This window comes from Lampetra planeri, chromosome 3, assembly GCF_965212315.1.
Source record: "Lampetra planeri chromosome 3, kcLamPlan1.2.h2, whole genome shotgun sequence".
Classification (NCBI taxonomy): Eukaryota; Metazoa; Chordata; class Hyperoartia; order Petromyzontiformes; family Petromyzontidae; genus Lampetra; species Lampetra planeri.
Genome location: NC_136109.1, coordinates 20,817,293 through 20,839,731, shown reverse-complemented (window position 1 = coordinate 20,839,731; position 22,439 = coordinate 20,817,293). Strand labels below are relative to the sequence as shown.

At 41.2% G+C, this 22,439-nt stretch overlaps 1 protein-coding gene across 1 annotated transcript in view; it reads left to right on the top strand.

Annotated features, from left to right (window-relative positions):
• The window catches only part of LOC144740823 (serine incorporator 5-like), a 51,299-nt gene that overhangs the window by 2,153 nt on the left and 26,707 nt on the right, over positions 1 to 22,439 (top strand). Inside the window, exons 2-5 of the mRNA XM_078623551.1 lie at positions 5,196 to 5,363; positions 7,044 to 7,222; positions 8,060 to 8,142; positions 9,445 to 9,538. Of these exons, the coding sequence (XP_078479677.1) occupies positions 5,196 to 5,363; positions 7,044 to 7,222; positions 8,060 to 8,142; positions 9,445 to 9,538 (524 nt within the window). The remainder of the gene's footprint in view (positions 1 to 5,195; positions 5,364 to 7,043; positions 7,223 to 8,059; positions 8,143 to 9,444; positions 9,539 to 22,439) is intronic.

Here is a 22,439-nt window from a genome sequence, read left to right as displayed (position 1 = left end):
AACAAAACCAACTCAACACATTTGTCCACAGCAACAGCGGCCTTTAATAAGTTGTATGTGCCATGAAGAAGGGCTGTTGCCCCGAAACGTCGCCCATTATACATTCGTACCCTTTGAAGGCCACAGTGTTCTTGACGAATGCGAGTTATTTCTTCTCTTCCAAGTGTAATCGGTCATCAAATGCCACGATGTGTGTGTGTGTTTGTGTGACGATGTGTGTGCGTTTGTGTGACGACAGCATGCCATGCAAGCGTGTGGGTGCGGTGGAAGAGTTGAGTCATCTTGCATCGAGTGGGCCCCATGACTTCATTCATAGCCGTCAACCCCTGAGCAGTGCCCTCCTGACCTTATTACAGGCCGATTCAGACCTTATTGATCACCCCGTGCCCTTATAAACGTTCATCCTGCAAAGTCCCATCACAAGGGAGAAACACAAACAGACAAAGAAATAAAATTTGCCCGTATTGAAACGGCTGTACGCCGTATGGACCCGAAAACTCTATTTCCCTGTACAACAACAAGGGCTAAACCGTGTGGGTTGACACGATAAGAGTTTTTTTTGGGTTAGATCGCGTAAATATATAAATGTGTCGTTAAAACCCGCCACCACCCGACACAGACAACTAGTAAGGGTTGTCACGTAAACAAAACGTGCCCAATTCGTCACTAGTACAGCACACCGGTGTATAGTGTGTAGTAGTATAGTGGATTGTGTATAGTAGTGTATAGTGTAGTGTATAGTAGTGGAGTGTATAGTAGTGTCGTGTATAGTGGAGTGGAGTGTATAGTGTAGTGTATAGTGTAGTATACTATTACAGCACACCGGTGTAGTATAGTGTAGTGTGTAGTAGTGTAGTGTCTTGTGTATAGTAGTGTATAGTGTAGTGTATAGTGGAGTATACTAGTACAGCACACCGGTGTAGTGTATAGTGTAGTGTATAGTAGTGTATAGTGTAGTGTATAGTCGTGTAGTGTATTGTGTATAGTAGTGTATAGTGTAGTGTATAGTGTAGTGTATAGTGTAGTATACTAGTACAGCACACCGGTGTGTTGGAGAGCCAAGCCACAACATTTACAATCCGAGTACGACGTTTCGCCAGTAATTACAACCAGCTTCATCAGGCGACATCCAGATTTGTGGAGAAGTCCACTGGTTTCGTTCCTTATATTTATAGTTAGACTTCTCCACAAATCTGGCTGTTGCCTGATGAAGCTAGTTGTAATTACTGGCGAAACGTCGTACTCAGATTGTAAATGTTGTGGCTTGGCTCTCCAACACACCAGCGTGTTGTACTAGTATACTACACTACACTATACACTACTATACACAATACACTACACTACTACACACTACACTATTATACACTTACACTATACACACTACACTACTATACACAACACTATACACTACACTACACGGGCGTGCTGTACTAGTATATTCCACTATACACTACTATACACCGGTGTGCTGTACTAGTGACGAATTGGCCACGTTCTGTTTACGTGACAACCCTTAGTAGTTGGCTGTGTCGGGTGGTGGCGGATTTAACGACACATTTACGCGGTCCAACTAAAAAAACCCCTCTATCATGGATATTGGTCGCGAAAGCCTACGTGTTAAACTGTGTTGACACGGTATGTGACTTTGTTTTGCCATGCACCCACACCCCTCTTGAGCCCAGTCTCTGCAACATTGCCTCCCAACGTGCTCGCCGAGATATTGCGCAACCTGCCACTAAGTGATGTGCTCGACCAAGCAGATGTGCCCCCCCCCTCCAGCCTCTTCCAGCGTAGTTGGATTACGATCAACAATCCTATTTACCTTACACGGAAAAAGTGACATCCTTAAGAAGAGCACGGCGGTTCTGTGCGGGGTGGGTTGGGGGGGTGACTTGGTGCAGCTTGGCAGAAGCGGTAATAAGCCGAGGATAAGTCGGGAACAGATCGAGGCTTTGGTGGCATCACAGGAGCAACAGAGGATACACATTGGGGTTGTATGCCCCCAACCCCTTCCTACCAATTCAACAAAAGCCATTGCTGTCAACCCATACGGTTTATCCGTATTCTTGTCCAGGGAAATTGAGTTTTCAGGTCCATACGGCGTACAACCGTTTCAACACGGGCAACAACACAACAATTGTTTGTTTGTGTTTCTCCCCTCTGATGGGATTTTGTAGGATGAACTTTGAGATTTACAAGGGCACGGGGTGACCAATGAGGTCTGAATTGGTCTGTAATAAGGTAGGCACTGATAAGGGGTTGACAGGTATGAACACCCATCCACTTTGTTTTCTATTTTTGAAATAAACAAGTCCTGCTTTTTTGCTCTGGGAAGGAAAAAAATAATCCGTAGATACTCTTTGTTTTTTTCGGTAAAGTCAAGTACATAAAAAATAAAATAAATTAATGAAAATAAATAAAATCATGACGTTTCGGAAGCACCTACGTGACTTTACTGAAAAAAAACAAAGAGTATGGATCCTTGCAGTCAAGAAAACTTCAAATCTAGAAATAATCCATAGAGTTTGTATAATGATTTTAAGTATGAAGTTGTCACACCCATCCAACTACGGTATGTATGTTGAACTTATTTCGCACCGTACATAGCCAACCGTGATAATCGGAGGTGTTAAAGCAGTTTGTGATCATTTTTTTAAAAATAGATCAGGTGTAGGGGGAACTGCAACGGATTTATTTACACTGTTCGTAATTATTAATTGAATCGCACAGAGTGCATATAATCCACTTGTACCTGACCCTGGATAGGCCAGAGAACAGAAGCCAATTAACAATCAAATGTCACCACAATTATATCTATTTTGAATCGGGTAATACGGCACAGTATTGTAGTAGAGCATGCAGTAGCTATGTACCTAGCGTGCCTTAAACATATAATTGCCTAGAACCTTGAGTACATTAAAGCTTAGTACTGTAGTCATGTATAACAGGTTTGATAAATAGTTAAATAAATATTTTTTGAGACAACTAGAATGAGCATCAATATATGCACACCTATTTAAGGTGGACTGTGATGAAGATTACATAGCAAAACAATTTTTGTTTGTCTGGATAGATGGGGCTGAATGGGCGTGGCACAGGCTAGAGAAGAGATAGACTGAAGTGGTACATAAGGATGATTGGACTTCCTGATGACTGGTACCAGCAGTGTCAAGATTGGCCTCTGGAAGGAGGTTCGTGAAGGATGCTGCTGGGGAGTTAGAGGCAGTCACCCTCCAGCAACAACGAAGGGCAAAGGAGCGATGGTCACAGCAACGAGCAGAGCGCCAGGTTAAACGGACGTGGCCGACTGAGATGACTCAGTCGGTCAACCCCTAACACCTGGATCTATTCTTTGACCTACCAGCAGGCCTTCGACACTTCATGTGGCCTCAAAGTGCACCTAGCATGGCACAAGCACCATGGTGACTTCACTGCCACTTAGTGGTAAACGGTTGTTCTCGTTGTTTGAATGTCTCCATATGTGTGTCTCCATGTGTTTCTGTTTGTGTGTGCCCATCTCCGTGTGCGTGTCTCTGCATGTCTGTGTGTGTCTCCATGTCTGTGAGTTGAGGGCTGGGAGTGGGGGCTGACGGCTGTCTGCCATACTTCTTTATGCATGACCAATGGAGAGGGGATGGCGAGAGGTGGTGGTGGAGGCTTTTGACATTTCTTCCCATAATTTTGAAAATACCGCACGGCACACCTGTGGACTGACTCCTACTGTAATAATGCAGAAATGTGTCACCACTGCTTAAGGTTGATCAACTAAGATTAGTGCCACCCAATGCTGGTTTGAGCAAATAGACATGTTGTTCTTGTAATGCAATGTATTATGACAGTCATTACAAAAATTATAAATTCATACATGGTGACCTTCCAATTATCTTGATGCGAGGGAGAAGCTATGACAGATCCTACTTTCCAAGCCCATCTGAAAATAATTCCTGATTGATTCTTCCTATTCAAATGTATGTGGGAATAGCTGGAGTTTCTCCAGATCAATTGGGAGCATGGATAATAGCAGTTGTGGGTTATAGGGCCCCAGGTAAAAGGAATTGATTTATACCTAGCCTTTTGCCCGTCCAAGGACGGGTGTATTTCAGTAAATTTGAAACTTGCAAGCGAAAAGCAGACCGCGACGTGATGTTCATTGCATCAATTCGCGTGCAATTTGTAAGACTTATTTCATTTAAAAGTTATAATCCCTTGTTCAGCAGGACGTCCTTTTTACGTCTCAACAGCGTCACGGAGACCGCATGACGTGAGGGTTCTGCCTTTGTAGTGAGGGTTGTGAGTTGATGCTGAGGAGGGGCGAGGAGGCGCCTCACCCCCCCATGTGGAGTGACGTCACCTGCTCATGATTATAAATGAGGGGCGGGTCCACGTGGAGTGACGTCACGCGCTGGACACAGACAATCTTGGCTCATTATAGTAGTAAACTAGCTGTACTACCCGGCTTCGCCCGGGACTTGGATCCACCACGCCCGGCCACCTTTGTCTCCCCAGTGGCGATGTTCACACACCACAGCAGTTACTCGTTTTGAGGCTGAGTCGACCTAGGGGAGGCCCAGGACCGGTTAAAATAATCGTCACCGGTGGTGGCCGTGAGCGGGAATCGAACTCGGGTCGCCGGGTTCGTAGCGCAGCACGCGAACCACTACACTAAAATGCGTTACTCTTCCATGTGCGCGGGTCACGTGACAGATTTGACGTCACAGCTCAATTGCCCTGCAAAAAATTATGCATTATTGAGCCCCCCCCCCTCCCCAAAAAAAAACAAAAGTGTATTTTCATAATTTTTGCACGGTGAACAGTCTGGAAAGTACCCACATGGCAAATTTCAAGTTTGTTGCATGTCGGGAAGTACGCTAAACATTTTGAAGAGACACACATATTCACAACTTCGCCTTTTATATATGGAGATTGAGGTCATGTATGTATGTTGAACTTCTTTTGCACCATACATAGCCCACCGTGCTAATTGGAGGTGCGATGTACTTCATTTCTGTAAAAATGTTTTTAGTAAATAGGTCTAATAATTTTGTTCTTATCACACGTATATGAATGATCATGATCGTGGATGATGATAACCAACTTCTTTTTCAACGTTATTTGTGTACCTGCTTGGTGTCATGTACTTATGCTAACTCGTGTTGTTGTGCATCTTCCTGCCCTTCATTCGTATTGGCGTGCAGGTGGCATGTTGCTTCGGATCGACCGCCTGCTCGCTATGCTGCGCGTGCTGCCCCACCATCAAGGAGTCGACGGGCTCGCGCATCATGTACACATTCTACCACATCTTGGGCACCATCGTCTGCTGTCTCATGCTGGCCCCAACCATCTCCGAGTCGCTGAAAAACAATGTGCGTTCGGCGCTTTGACTTTTCGGTCACTGGCGTGTAAAGTTACGTTATATCCTGCGGTAAAAGTTAAAATATCTCAAGGTCCCACCCTGCAATTTGTTGCTGATGCCAGCACTGCTGGCGGAAGGGCCTCCACTAGAGGGAGCTCGAGATAGCCCCTCTATACGACCTATTCTTCCACACCAACCAGAGGTCTTCGAAGAAGTGGGAGTGCCCACACTTTACCCCACCACACGCGACCTGCAGTTATGAATCCAAATATATTGCTGGATGGACTAAGGCGGGTGGAGAAATTTAAGAAACGCGGCCATTGTTTCAACTGCCACGCCAGGGGATTAAGTGGAAGTTTAGTGTGATAACCATTACATTACAGCAACATCCAATGCTCTATAGCACTGTGTTTTAATTTGATTATGGACTTAAGAGTTGGGCATTTTAACAGTTTTTTTGATGGATTAAAAATGTGGCACAAAGTAAATGTACAATGTACTTCAGTGGTGACACTCATTTCCCCTTTGTAGAACTTTCACGGGTTTATTTCTATTTTAAAAAAATATTAATACAGTGCTTGCATACAATAATATAACAAATTTTTAGAAAATTTTAAACTCTACATATGTCCTTATTTCATCAATAATTTATTTTGCAAGCATTTTCCATGTGAAGACAAATGGTGTTGTAGTCATAGGCACCTATTTGAAAGTCTTGTTTATATATTATAAAACCCCTAAAGTAAGATATCTGTTGGAGGGACTGAACTGGAAAACAGCAAAATATGTATACCTAGGACCGCTATTGAAGTAGATCAGACTCAAATTGATTTGGTTAAGAGGCTCATGATGGAGAAGTTTCATTTTAGTGCACAAAGAAACATGGATAGCCATGTGCTTGAAATATCACGGAGAAATAGGAACGTGAAACTTGTTCTCTGACATCCACCGATGAGACATCATTCAATTCAGCTCATGTGCAGGTGCTTAGGTGGTTTATTGTATCGCAGGATCGTGAGAGATGGCAACAGCTTGGGGGGGGGGGGGGTCCTTTAGCAGTGGATTTTGTCATATCTAATGATAACTATGAATGCCTGTTGATGACTAAAACATGGTTCCTTTTTAAATCCTTTATATTAAGTTCACTTGCTTGCTTGCTTGCGCGCTTACGACCGTGCAAATCTTTCGGTCGTTTTTTAACCCACTTCCCGTGATCCAATCGAGCTGACATTTTGCACACAGACTCGTTATGCGTGACAATTTATTTTCGTGAAAATTTTTTTCAAAAATTTTCTACATTTTAGGGAAATTTTTTTTAGATTTAATTACCAATTGCTTAATGTTGGCAGGCAATCATCTCACCCATTGAGGTGGCAGCCATCTCAAGCCAGAGAACGAGAGGACTCTAGCCGCCCGAAAACCGATGCCACGCATATAAAGGATTTATAGTGAAAAACTTTGTTTTTACGGGTTAATTTTTTTACTTTGCACGTGGCTGTATTAAAGCTGCTCAAGCAGAAGAGCCTGCCTCATTTATAGAACCAAGTGGCACGCACAACTCTCTTTGAACTGCCAGGATTATTTCACTGTGTAAGCCAGGCTCTTGTGATATATACTGTATTCATGAGTGTCAATAAATGCACCACACATTTCGTCCTTCATTCTGTTTATCTCCCTTTATTTCCAAAAGGTGCCCTTTTACTCGGACTTCTGCAACGCCATCCAGGCCGGCGTGGACTGTGAGAAGCTGGTTGGCTACTCGGCGGTGTACAAAGTCTGCTTTGGGATGTCGGCCTTCTTCTTCCTTTTCGCCATCATTCTCATAAACGTGAAGACGAGCAAAGACTGCCGCTCCTACATACACAACGGGTTTGTGCTTGTGTGACCGTTAATGATTGTTAACAAATTAATGGTAATTTTCTGTTCATACAAATTCATAATACTGTATAAGGTGTTTTTTTTTTAATCATGAACCAGTTTGCCCATATGTGTTTTAGGTATTTTGTCACTGTTGCATGTAATTATTTTTCTTGTACTGTATATGTGCTTTGCTATTAGCCTTTTCTTCTGTAGTGCTTGTATTTTTTGCACTTTCCCAGTCTCCCGTGCAAATAAAATACATATGTAATTGAACTCTTCTACGGTTAATGATCTGCGGTATAGGTAGCGTTTTAGCCATTACTTAAAAAGTTACATGCAGCTAGGAAATGCATCCAATATGTTCAACCATGTTTATTGCTGAACACTGGTACATGCAGCGCTCCACATGGAGTACACGATAGCACTGCATCTAATTCATAATCAAAATTGAATGCAAACCACATGGAGTGAAACTTGGCCAATCCAGGATGCCGACAGCGGTGTGTGGTCACCAGAGTAATACTACTGCACGTGGAACTGGGGCATGCACATGTGCTGCCAGGTTTTTTTTCTTGCCCCGTTATGAACCCTGAAATAAGTTGCTTACGAGAGTGAATGTAGCTGATCTTGATGACCAGCCTTGCATATGGTGTACACCTGAGTCTGGTGCAGTAGTGACCAGTGATCATCATTAGAATTTCACTGGTAATTGCCATTCTAAAATCCCTTAATAAGCTGCAGAATACCAGATATTTTTAAGCACCCAGTGCATATGTGAGTAAAAATTATTGTGTATTGCCTGTACAGTAATTAATTAACATGGATAAACGCATGTCTTTTTCCTAGGTTTTGGTTTTTGAAGTTCCTCATGCTGGCAGGATTTTGTGCAGGGGCATTCTTTATTCCAGATCAGAACACCTTTCTAAAAGGTAAGGAGAAAATCGCACCCCAAAATGAGGTTGAATCAGCAGCAAGCACCACACTTAGTTACCTGTATTAGTTTCCTCAGCAACGATTGTTGCATGAAGTAGTTGAATTGAAGAACATAATTAATAAGCAGACAAAACGTCTTCACATTTTCGTTTATTTCACAACTTCACGAATTATTCATTTGCAATGGTGTAATTGTACTATTGGACCTATAGATGGCAGTGTTGTAACAAAGAAAACTGATTTCATCGCAGAATGAATTTACACGTGGTTTGCGACTGTACATCGTGCAGGAATAACTTTAATTTGACATGTAACTATTCACTCCACCATAGCAATTGAAACAAACAAAAAATCCGAATGTTATCCCATTTGCGCTATAAGCGTCACCTTATACAGCCAAACAAATGTAAACTTGACGAGCAGTGCATTGCCTCATGTTAAAGAACGGTCCGTGAAACGAGATATCATGGAACTACTTCTGAAATCTCTTAAAGTTATGTCTTGTTTCAATTTGTTTCTGTCTTGTTTGTAAAATAAATGTCATGTCATCATTAGCCTCAATGTATAGTATATGATTCGTAATTTGCATATAATCGGCATAAAGCGTACATGTTGAATAGTTAAAATGTATCATTCAATCCAGGTATTGTAAGAGTGAATGGATACATTGTTACTTGTTTACTATTGATGGATATAGACTGAAAATACCTATTTTTTTTATTTTAAAAAATTCTAGTGCTGTAACTAAAGTAGAGTTATTCTAATTGATGTTCCTTAAATTATTTGCGTGTTCTGCCAATAACTTGGTACTGTACAGTTTAAGGTACATTTACCATATACACATTGATAGAAAGTTTCACAATCATTGTCTTTTGCTCGTAATGTGTCCAATCTTGCATTTACTTTACATGTGGAATTATAGTGTTGTTTTTTTACAGTACTGTACACATTATTTTTGGGCGTATCGATGGTGGCATCGGGCGGCACACTGACCTATGAACCTGCCGAGCTTAGTTCAATACCCAGCCATAGCAAGCATCGCCTACGAATGATATCTGAATCTGGTCTTGGGCACGACCTGCCCCCCGTCTCCCCCCCCCCCCACCCTATACCACATCTTAACCAACTGGCACTGAGCAGTGTGGTGAAGTATGGTTAAACAACCACCAACATTGTGGGGAGGCTTTCCTCCAGCATCAGATTGACAAAAGGTTGTAATGGATGAGTCGTCGTTGTCTTATACTACCAACGCAGTGTACATCAAATTAAAAGCCGGTTGATTTGTTGTGTGTTGACAGTGTGGCAGTATATTGGGATGGTTGGAGGTTTCCTGTTCATCCTCATTCAGCTCATTCTCCTCATCGAGTTTGCTCACTCCTGGAACAAAAACTGGTGAGTAATTTTCGACGGCAATAATGTTACTATAAAAAACACGCACAAAAATGGTATGGTGAATATATTTTCAAGACCTGTCTTTATAATTTCCATGTACATCCATTCATCGGAATAAACAATGTAAAGATACACTGTTACTCACTGAGAAAGTGACAGCAAGATGGAACGAGTTCATCAAAACCGATATCCAACAACAAAATCGGACAGAAGCTTTAATAAATATAACCCGTGTTTGTCGGAGACAACATTCCAAACCGGTATCCAAGCTGGGGCTTGAAAAATCTGGTATTCTGCAGCTTAGCAAGGCATTTGAGAATGCCAATGTTAGGTGTGGCCAATGTAATAATACCAAGCTACTTGTAAAATGTGACCAGGAAAATAACATTTAATCCGCCAGCCAATGTGCCTTGCAGATTAATGTAAGGCCAGGTTCCTGTATTTAAACCTTAGACTGGATTAAACTAAACTGGTTCTTCAGTAATACAGCACAAACGCCTCTTTGAAGTGTAAACTATGCATTTTGCAGTAGCTCATCTGTGGGACAGACCCTGACAACAGCGCTGGGCTATCCGATAGTATTGGGTTAACCACGCCACACGATACCTTGACACTTGGTGAAGTACAAAATTGGTTCAAGGTTGCCTCGCTTGGTGTGAAATGGTGTGTGACCTGTGTAAGATAGAGTGTGGATGATACTCTGATATGAAATGAGAACTGGGTTCGTGATTGAGCCTCTGCGGGTCATTTCCAGTGGCTCTCGTCACCTCTTTTTTTCATTACTTACTCAATTTAGACATTACCGCTGACACGAGACATTTATAAATAAACGGAACACTTGTCGCTGTCACACTGCTGATTTGTTTCTTGTCCAGCTAAAAAAGCGACTGAACTCTTAATTAGCGGCGTACGCCCCAAGTTGAAGGTAAAGGTACAAGGCCCACCTGGTTTAAATTACAGTTCCTGCCACACAAGTCCGTCACAAAACTAGAAATTCAGGTTCCGGTTCGGTGCACAGGCCCAGTGCTCGCACCCCTGCACGGTGCCTTTCCTCTGCACACGCCTGGCCTTCCTGATGACCGCACGTTCCGAGAATTATTCCCTATGGTTTTTTTTGTTAATGGGCTCTCCACAGTGAGATACTTGCTCGCGCTTACTGGTCCAGAGGTTACGTGGCTCTGTTTGGAGTCTGGGGTTCATAAGTGTGACCCTGCCCGCTGTGATAATGCATTCCAGGCATTGGATCACACAACGTAGAGAGTGCCTTGCGATTTCTCTCATGAGCCGTCCGCGCTCCTTACAAGAGCAGGCCTTTGTTAGTGAAGGTGCTGTCCACATTGACCAAGTGGAATAAAAACAACGAATAAACTGGCCTCTTTATAAAGAACACCAGAACACACTACGACGTTATTAAAGTTAATAAAATAAAACTGCACGACCCTCTGGACTGCATTTATGTGATGATAAAGCTTATTGGCTAAAATAACAGACACGTAATTGGTAATGAGATCAATTGTGATATCTCAGCTGTGCATGCACCAAAGCCACCTGGTTAAAGCAATTGAAACCGGTTGGTAAATAAACAAATTAGCTATAAAGATGCTTTAAATATTTTTACGGTGCTTTATGTCTTGAGTGCTTACATTTCTCCGTAATTCATAGGAATAATTCCAGTGTTCTTTCTGGGATTATAGATGCCGCAGCATGGAGGTGTTACCTTTTCATTATAATTTATTTAAGTATTGAGGGTTCTTTGTAATTTATGGCTCTTGAAGGTGCTTCCAACATGCACCTGCAGTAAACTGTGCCCCTGCTGTTTAACGGTAGTCAATGTCTTTACATTTAGAGAAATTGTTTTAATAATGGTTATTATAAACCATAGAATGTGGTGATATAAATAATATTCATGTCTAAATAGATAATTTTAAGATAAAGTCCACCTGCTTTAGGCCATGTGTGCAGCCAAACTTGCCACTACCCTTAGTCCTATGGAGCTGCTGTTAAATTCACTTCCATAGACCCCTGGCATCAATATCTGTTTCCTCCTGAAATCATGCTCCCCTTTTCTTGCCTGCTGTTCCATTACAATGCCATCTTTCCTCCCGAGTCTATTTCTTTTTCCTTAGAGTGATTGTGATATTCGGCTGTGTAATCTGATCGATTATATTTCCTGCCTTATTTCTTGAAATGTTTGTAAGGTGTGGACCATTGTAGGCTAAATACCGAATGATTGTACAGTATTTGCACGGTGTGTTTTGATTTTCAAAGCATACTGGTTCTTATATAGTATATGTATTTTTTTGTCATCCGGGAATGTGCCAAACACAAAAAGGGTTTGAGTCTAGATGACAGAAAAATGTACAGTAAGATGTACATTACCATCATTATTGACAGCATGGAGGTGTTTTAAGGAATGATACAAGCTATGGATTTTCCAAACATACTACTAGCTTGGCTCCACCTTCGTGTACAAATCTCCTTTTGACTTGCTAAAGAAGGGGGCCTAAATCTGCCTTAATCGGCAGAAGGCACTCTGTGAAGTGTTCTAAACCATAATCCTGCAAAACAAAGTTCCTGCTTAAAATGCAGGGGGCAAAGGTCACTTCTAATAGCCCTCCAAAATCTGTCTTCTATTAGCATGCAAACGTGAGCTTAAAACATATTTTGTCTCGCGTGATTGCAATAATGCCATTAGTCTCTGTTGGGGTGCTTGTTTACAGACATTTGACTGCTTCATATCCAACAAAAGGAAGATCTTTGTGTGCTGTCATAATGCGTGGGGAAAATTACAGTTGTGGCTTCACTCCCATTGTTTTTCAGTGGCCTCTGAAAAATACTTGAAAAATATTTAACTCTTCCTGGTAAATATGCAGATATAGGATGAATTCTGTTCTGCATTTTGTCCAACATATAATGCTTAGACTTTTCAAAATGCATGCCAAGCTGGGAAGCGGTATCTTCAAAGCCAACCTCCATTATTCCAAAAATTAACACAAGGCATATGGTCGGGTACTTTTAATCACATTAACAGTAAAAACATACACGTATTCAGTAATAAACAAAATAGGCATTGAGGTTCCCAGAGAATGGCAGTCTAGAAATTGATTAATTCATCTATCTGTGCAGTGCTTTGAGTGTGACAGCCTTATGTGTGTGTGTGGGTTTTCTCCGGTCAACTCCAGTTTCCACCCACATGCCAAAAACACCCATTAATGGAATTGGCTGAACATCTCAATGGTAAAGTGAAAATGTTCTCTGAAATTCAAAGAAAAGTATTATTTCCTTCGCTGAAAATATAGTTACTGTGCTTTAAACAAAACAAGATGGTAAACAAAAAAAAGAAAAAATATCCAGTCAAAAGTGTTTTATGATGCCAAAAATATGTGCCTGCGCAACCCACAATGTTGTTTGTGATACCATCTCAGGGTTGTGCATTTATCAGTACAGATCACAATCAGCCCATAAGGCATTGCACTGAAGTAGTGGCTCAGCAAATAGGGAAATTTTCAAAAAGCACTCCTACAAATCCACAGAATATTAGCTTTAGCACTGCCAAAACGTGCTGCTTTGTTGTGTTGATTGTGGGTTTTTATTTTTAACATTGCTAAAAAAGAAATCTCAATTATATACGTGACCAACTGTGGAACGTAGGCTTGCCGCGTGAGAAAGGCCACCCTGTACTTTAAAAAATATTTGTGGTTTATGAACTAAGGCCAAGAAATTAGTCTGTCATTTCAGATTTTTTTTCTCCACACCGTCACTGCATCACAGGCGCCATGCCACACACAGGCGCCTCTCGCCGCCGTAGGTGGGCTCGAGGACAAGCAGCCCTGTCGTGAGCAACTCCGCTGCCTGACAATGAGGGCACCCGGTTACATTCATGCTGTCTAATCCCCATCGCAGTCAGTTGTAGGTGTGATTGTTCGAGTTGTTACGATACTATTTTAATTGGAAACACAACCCATGTTGGCCGCTTCGAAACGGATCACCAGCAATCCTGAACGTGACCTTATGTCTGCTCGCATTCACCCACCGCAGAGCTGACTTTCCCTTTACAGATTCCTCAGGAGAATCGGTAGAGGAGGCTGCATTCACACGGGAACTGACAGCGGAGTTTTCTGCACTCCTGTCAGTGCCGTGCAGAGGAATGTCTGGTGTTTGACCTGTGATGTTCTAATGCACGATTTTATTTATTTAAATTGAGCATTAGGATCATGGTACATTGTACCGTTTTGGTATTATGTTACCAAACGTGTAACAATGCTAGCTTGTCAAATGTCGTGGGTTCAAATACATCGCCAAATTGCTATGTGTGATGCAGTCTCTCCATTCTCAAACATGTGTCAGCTGGTACCGATTGTGGAAATTAAGTTTTTCTATGGCAGAGACTAGTCTCTCCACAGAACAATTTCTGTTGACTTCATGCCAAGTGTGTACTACTTAGAGGGCTTTCCACCAAATGTTGCTTACAATTAGGTACTGCTTCATTGAGGAAAACATGGTACTGCTTTATCAGGCCTAATATATTTAATCACGTTTACGAAATTGTACCACTCTACATCAACGTAGAAGGGAAGAAATAAAATAATAAAAATATAACATTTATTATAACGTAGAAGGGAAGAAATAAAAGAATAAAAATTAAACATAATAAATGTTGACTTTACTGAAAGAACCAAGAAGATGAATCCCTGCAATCACGAAAGCTTTAAATCGAAATGAATGAATGGTGTTTTTAGTTCAGGAGTAGGATTTGACTGTCGTGTGACCAAAGTTTTGCTTTTCTTTGCTGCCCTCCCCACCATTTTACAAAATGTCCAGACCGTGATGAAGTTGTGGCCGAAACGTCGTGATAATTTTATTTTTTATGTTTTATTTGTATTATTTTATTATTTCCCTTCTACGTGACTTCACCGAAAGAACCAAGAAGATTAATCCCTGCAGTCACGAAAGCTTTAAATCGACAAATGTTACCCACCTTCACAATGGCAAATGTCATTTGGCATTATGTCGGCAGTAAGCTTTCATCCCTGTCTTTGTTGCTAATCCTGCAATTACAATATCCCAAAATAACAGAAGGATGATGAGCAAGGTAATGCTGCAATTGACTTGTCAAATTAAAGGCTATACAGAGGTATATATTTATTTGAATAAAATGTCTTGCTACCATGACCAAGAAGTGATGGAATGCTTCCATTTGTAGTTGATCGCGTTTTACTGGTGTGGCTGATCACATTTTACCAGTGGTGATAATTTGGGCAGTGGCTGCTTGTGCCATGTACAGTATCTGAGGCCATGCATTTTATTCTTCAACAGCAGGATCCATTGTTTGGTACCCAGGACTAAGTCCACCTGATCCATTCATTCAGTACCTCCCGTCATTAGCTGGAGGATGGGAAGTTCTGCTAATCACTTTAGAGAATATGCTTTCCCAAGTCACTTATACGCTGCGTACACGTCCCACCAGTCTTGTTCTCGCACATGATGTAACCATGCCTTTTTGTCCAACCTCAGCTCTGTTTAACTTCAGCCACACCTTTAAATATAATCGATGTCAGTATGGTCCATGGAGTTTTATTTATTTTTATCTTGAAAAACCACATCCCTCTACCCTTTGCTATGGATATTTAATTGACCATAATAGGTATCGAAGAGCCAAGCTCATCCGGATCTCTCTTCTTGGTGTTTATTTGAGAGCCTTACTTTGTGCAATGAAGTTGCTAAAACTCTTTAGGTAGTTTAACATGCTTTGGATTAAATAACGTTTCTTTTACGTGCAAAAAATATACTGACATTTTTGATGTGAAGAGACCAATGTGGGAAAGAGGCATTATGTCTGCTCATGTATATTATTACATATATTCTCCACATGGACGCGCAATGATTATCGCATGTTATTGATTCTTCAGCTCACGAAATATGCATCAAATAGTATTTTTAAGATGTTATGTGTTTTATCATTAATGTAGCATGGATTGAGTTCATGTGACCCGTTAATCCACTGGAGGCTGTTACATTAATTAAAATTTTCAAATGAATCGCGACCTTAAATCACAACGTTTCAACGAATTTTCCGGGGGGACGGTTGGCTACGTACAGTGCGAAAGAAGTTCAACATACATACTTACCTGGTTTTAGTACATTGTATTTTAATATATATGTAAAAATAAATTTGTAACTAAATCTCTTATCGTGGCCAGTGAGGGTCCTCTACTTTATTTAATCTTTGTAAATGTATAGAAGTTGTGAACTAGCTTTATACCAAAACAACATGTTTGCATGCATGCGGGAATCATAGACACATCTGCAACAAAAATGGAAATACAACATTTCCTAAACAAACAATACAATTCAGCGCAGTGAATGGGACATCTGCTCCAGGTGGCAGTGTTTCATGTCAAATGCGACTAGCTGAGATTCAAGAAATTCTGGCACATACATTATTGTCATTCCAGTAAGAACATGCTTATGTATGCATGAATACAAAATAATTATGAACCTAAATGTCACTGCTTGAATGTGCAATTTTGAACGTGAATTACGTTTTGTATTTGTTGTCAGTTCTAAGCCAGTAACAAATTCCATAATCCGATAGGACGGAATACTAAATTCCATAGTCTAGCCACTTTTGACTTTCCAAAATTGTTGTCGACCAGCCACTACTCATTGTACTGATCCCATTAGGATTATGTTTGGAGTGACTGTTGACTAGGACCCTTTCAATACTTTAGGAGGATGAGCTTGCTGCTATAATGGTTTCACTCTACCAGCCATGATAATAATAATACTCTCGCAGTAATTTCAGTGATACTGGGAGATGATTACACCCCGGGCTCCATTTCACCATGCACAAATGTCATAAACAAGCTACTCTGTCTTCTTGGTTCTTTCGGTAAAGTCACGTAGGAGGGAAGTAATAAGAAGTAATAAGTAATAAAATAATAATAATAAAAAAATAATAATAATTTTCACGACGTTTCGGCCACAACGCAAGCAGCCGTCCTCAGGTGAAAACCAGGTCCGTCGAGGCGACAGCGTCTGAAATTCAGACTCTGTCGCCTCGACGGACCTGTTGCCTCGATGGACCTGGTTTTCACCTGAGGACGGCTGATTGCGTTGTGGCCGAAACGTCGTGAGAATAATTTTATTTATTTATTATTTTATCACTTCCCTTCTACGTGACTTTACCGAAAGAACCAAGAAGATGAATCCCTGCAGTCACGAAAGCTTTAAATCGAAATTCAAGCTACTCTGCATGGTGCCAGGGTCTTCCTGGACCTAATTCACATATATACCCTTTACAGACACAGATCTCCTGGGAGTCAAGCATCTCCTTTTACAACTAGCATATTACTGTCTTGACATCATCTCTGTCGGTGATGCCAATCCAGGAGTAAACAAATATCCACATTTCTATGGCATAGGCAATTCTTTCTTTTATTTTACTTTTTAATGTTTTTACCTACGTGACTTTACCGAAAAAACCTAAGGATATTAATCATTGCAGTCACGAAAGCTTCAAATCTAGAAATATAGGCAATTCTCTCATGTGTGTACATGTGCCTATGTAACAGACAGAACTGTGTACTAAACAAGTCAGATGCGCTTTTGACGTTGTACCATGATATCCGACGTTTTGCCCCACGTGCTCGGAGCAATTCAGTTCCTGAAGGAGCTCTCGGCACGTTGAGCGGAATAGGGGACAATTGTGCCGAACAACACGCAGTGCAGGTCGAAAACACAACGGCGAAAACCCATCGAGTAAAACAAAAAGCCTGTTTCTGCAGGTCTTATTTTTAACAATAATAGTGGGGTGCCTTTTACAGGAAAATGCACACAGTATGGTTGCACTTTGTGGTTTGGTGGGGAGACTGAGTGGCTTGGTGAGGATGGCTTTGGGTGGTGGGTTTTGTGGCTTGCCTGTCTGGCTTGCAATGTGGCGAGGCTGTTCGGTTGAGTGCAGCAATGGGTTAGTGAGATGTTTTTTTATAATTTCTTAGAGGACCATTGCCAGACTCACTAGGCAGTCTGCTATCGATGGCCCAATGCCTTGACACCATCCGGGTTACACTAGACTGTATTTGAAACATAACGTATAATTGTTCATCGCCATTGGCAGCATGTATTTTATGATTTTTTTTTCAATATATAATCGGCTATTCTAGATGAGCACCGCATTTGTTTGCTTCAAAATGTTCTTATATTATATATTTTTTCTATACATCTTTTAAAATGTTGAACGTCACATTTACACGTTCTACCCCATCCTTCTACTTCACTTTGTGTGATTACATATCAGTAATGTTTAATTAATACCGACGTTTTTTTAAAGTAATAATGCTCTGACACATTTGAAACCAATCCAAAAGGAGATGTTTGCCACAAGTAAATTACAGCAATAAAAAACACACAAGTTTGATGTATGCAGTCACCTTGCTTTTAGCAACATTTGATATAATGCTATGTGGACATTTTATTTACATATCTTGTTATTTTATGTTTCGGTTAGCAACATTGAGTCTACTAATTGTGTATTACTTGTACTAACTAATCTGTGCTTGTGTACCAACATGTTGAAATCACTTGTAATGAAGTGACATACTTTGATGCAATTTTGTTTGATCTCTGCCCTATGAGGGCCTCTTTGAGGTCCTTCCAGGATTAATAAAAATGCTGTTGTGCCCGCTCATGTGCATAGCCAACCAATAATTTCCCATCGGTGGAAATTAGCCAAAATGTACAGTGATTGAGGTTTACTGTTCACAGAGAACAAATGCAATTGAGAGATGTTTTACTTTTAAAAGTAAGTGGGCTTGACCAGGCCGTATCGCAACAAGGAATCATAACCAATGAACTAGACTGGAGATTGAATGACAGCCAAATGATGGAGACATTTAATCGGCTCAGGCACAGTACTGTGAGAGATGGTGACGACGTGGAAAGGCCTTCATTCAGCAGTGCATACATTTTTAGTTGATGATGGGCAACATTTGGCTACATGATGTTTTGAATGAATACATATACACATTTAGATTTTTAGTGAATGAAATGTTCATATTCGTCGTGTCACAAGGTGCAGAGGACACCCTTCTGAAACTTCCTCAGTCTGCTGAGCATTGCATCATGTCAAAATGGCTCCAGACGGTGTCACCACAGCAATTATTTTGGAATAAAACACATCCTTATTAACCAACATGGGCTAATCATAATCAGACAATATCAATCCACTGCTGGATTAAGGCCTCGCCATGCTGTTGCCATTTATCATGGTCCTAAATTGTACCTTTTAATAATGTACTATAATGTATTTTTTGTGAGCAATTATTTGTAATTTGAGCTCATCAACTCCCAATACCAGAGTACCTTTTGTTGAACCAGATTTCAGCCCAGCAGTGCTGCTCAGTACTTGGAAAGGCATTGGCCTTCTGAGGGATCCAAGCCAAATTACTTTATGTCTACTATATTATACAACATAAATATGAATAGATACTACACATGCGGTTATGTAATGGATTCCACAAGCCAGTGTATTGTTCCTGCATTCTTTGTAGTTTGTGTTGAAAGGATAAGCAAAGCTCAGAACAAGTTGCCTGTAACCAGTATGGTGGCAGAGGCAGTGGTGACATGTGCTTAAATGCAGTGTTTGTAGATTGCATTCCGACTCTGGCACGAATAGCAGTGCAGTGTTTACTGCTGTCCATCCAAACACGGGCGACACAACATTGGTAGCCAAAGTGTTTAGGCATTTTTTTAAAGCCCTGTTTTGATTTTCTTTGGATAGAAGCCCAAATTAACTTGAGACTGGTAGCTTGAGTCATAAAATGTATAGAACACACCAGATGGCTTGATGGGCTTTGTTTTGTGTTATCAGTAAAGGTTAAACCTCTAAGAGAGGAATAGATAACATCCCATTAGTACTATAGGCTTTTTATGTTGGCACAGAGCTTTAAAAAGTCACTCACAAATGATCCATTGTGGCCTTTGTTGTATATATAAAATACAAGTAAGAAAGAATAATGATCGACTGGCATGTCAAGTTTTCTCAACTCTTGACTGGTATTTCTGGACTTGTTCCTGTTTAATAATATAGTGGGTACATCACAACTTTAACAAGTAAACTCGTAAAAACAAAGTTTTTCACTATAAATCCTTTATATGCGTGGCAGCAAACTTAATATAAAGGATTTAAAAATATATTCGCCTGTGGAGGACGCGGGGATCGATCCCGCGACCTTTGGCATGGGAAGCGAGGGCGCTACCAACTGCGCTACTCCGCCACGGCCTGTGGAGGGGTTACGCTCTGGGCTCTTACACTGTTACGTTCAGCCAAAGCCATGAATGAGTTCTATTTGAATATATGTAAAATCTTTTTTTTTGCCTAAAAAGTGTACAATTTTGGGAATTTTTTTTCATGAACATTAATTGTCTCGCACAACGAGTCTGTGTGGAAAATGTCAGCTCGATTGGATCACGGGAAGTGGGTTAAAAAACGACCGAAAGATTTGCACGGTCGTAAGCAAGCAAGCACGCAAGCAAGCAAGCGAACTTAATATAAAGGATTTAAAAAGTCATCGCATCATGCTTTGTCAAATTTTTGGAGAAGAATTCATAAACAAGCAGCCCATTTTATTTGTTTTCTGACTTTTGTACGGCAGTGGGAACTTGTGATGTCTGTGAAAATGACCTCGCAATCGTTTTTCTGTAGTGGAAACACTTAACGTTTTACAATATGTCGTCCTTTTTTGTTGTTGAATAAAACGTAAAGTGACCATTCCATCATTAAAACTGCCAGTCGGCCATTCTGGGTGTTATGATTGCATAAGAGAAGCAGAGAGTTAGCGTTAAGTGTTTCTACTTTGGCATCGTTAACAGCATTTAATAACAGGGTACGTTCTGTTGAGGTGCTTTTTGAGGTTCAACTAAAGGTAGGAGAACATTTCCAGTGCGATTGGCATGCTGGGTTGGCACAGTTGTTACCTGTTTTTGGAACGAGCTTTTAAATAAAAGTGGAATCTTGGAATCTTTTGCATGAACCTGCATTTGCACCGAGTTTCTGTCAGCTAAGAGCTTGTGGTCAAGCCGTGTTATACTTGACGCCGTCTTTAAAATGTAAACGGGGAGCATGACGAAAAGCAGACCCAGGAAAAATCCAGTGCAAGCGTGGAGTTATTGTTGAAGTCCAAACCTTACCTCTATGCACAGCCTACTGCTGTGTGTTTTTAAGACTGATATCACCTAAGGTATTACATTCGTTTATTTCATAATTATTGTTATCTTTTAAGCTGTCTTAAATAGCCAGTGTTTGCATTACTGGACCAGATTTATTAATGAATAATGACATAACAAATTACAACGTTTGCACATTCTAAGACACGTACAGTACATCTTAAATGAACACATTTTTACATAATTTACCTAGGAAATTCAAATTAATGATGTGCATTTCACATAGAGGACAGTATTAGTTGGGTTTAAGGTGACATAAACACACGAAGCAGGTGGGCCTCGAAGGCTACTGTCTCCCAGTACGTCTTAAATTGACGGTAATGTTTACTCGAATAGAATGTGCCTAGGAAATTCGGACTTGAGTCTCAAGATATATGTTATGAGCGATCTGCTTCACATATTTGTCCAACTCCTTGCCTGTTTTTTCTGATACGATAAGCCAAGTTTATTTGCTTAATCAAGTAAGGACTCAAGAGACCAGGATAGTCGCATTTCCAAGCGTGAACTGGGTATAACACTGTAATTGTCTGGAAATACCCTTGCCTATGAGTGCATAAAAGTGGCTCTCCACACAAACAAAATCTATAAGAAGTTGCTGTACTAGATCCTGTATTATGATACAGTATTTAAAAAAAATATTTTTAAATTACATGTAATGGAGCAATGGAGTAATAGTTGGCACACTCCACTAGAAACCTAGCCTCCTGAGTTGATTCCCAGCCATGGCTAACGTAAGTGGCCAGTGATATCTGAACTCGTCCTGGACTCCCCCTCCATCTTACTTCACAACACCATACTTTCACCACACTGAACAGCATGGTCAAGTATGGTCAAATCATTCCCATGGCTGACGTGACCTGGGGAGGCCTTTATCCAGCAGTGGACGCACAAAGGGATGTAAAACAAAAGCTATTTACACGTTTATACTGGTAGGAACCACCTGGTGGGGAGGGGCTGGGTGGGGAGGGAGGGGCTGGGTGGGGAGGGGAGGGTGGGTAGGGGCTGGGTGGGGAGGGTGGGGCTGGGTGGGGAGGGGAGGGTGGGGAGGGGCTGGGTGGGGAGGGTGGGAGGGGTTGGGCTGGGTGGGGAGGGGCTGGTCACCCCGTGGTGCCCTTATAAAACTCAACGTTTCACCTACTCACGCCAGCTTGTGCCCGCCCTCACAGTCGGGCATAGTTGCGGAATACACCACGCCGCCGTTGACCCTGGCCATTGACCGAGCAACCCAACGTTCCTACCAGCTCCCTCCGCAGGAATATGTTTTTTGTACAAAAGAAAAACTCAATTACTTTGTTCAGAAAACATTAAACACTGTCAATGGCCAGCCTTCCAATGTTAGGGCTTTGAATTTGGCAATTCTGCGGTTCAGACATAAGACATTGTCTTTCTCTATCGACCACCCTGAGAGTAGGATATCCTTCCCTCATGATTGATCCCATGAAGCAGCAAACTATTAATGCAGGAAAAACCACCACTTTGTCTTCTGTCCTGTGGCAGTTGGAAATTTAATATCAATATTAAGTTGAGTGGTCAGTAGCTTTGAGGTGAACGTAGGCGTAGACATTTTTTTCTGTTCGTTTGGATTCATCCAGTTGTTGCGAAACATGTTTTTACTTTGCCTTTTGAGAATCCCAGATGTCCTCTTGTAATTCATTCTAGGCTTTGGCATGGAGTG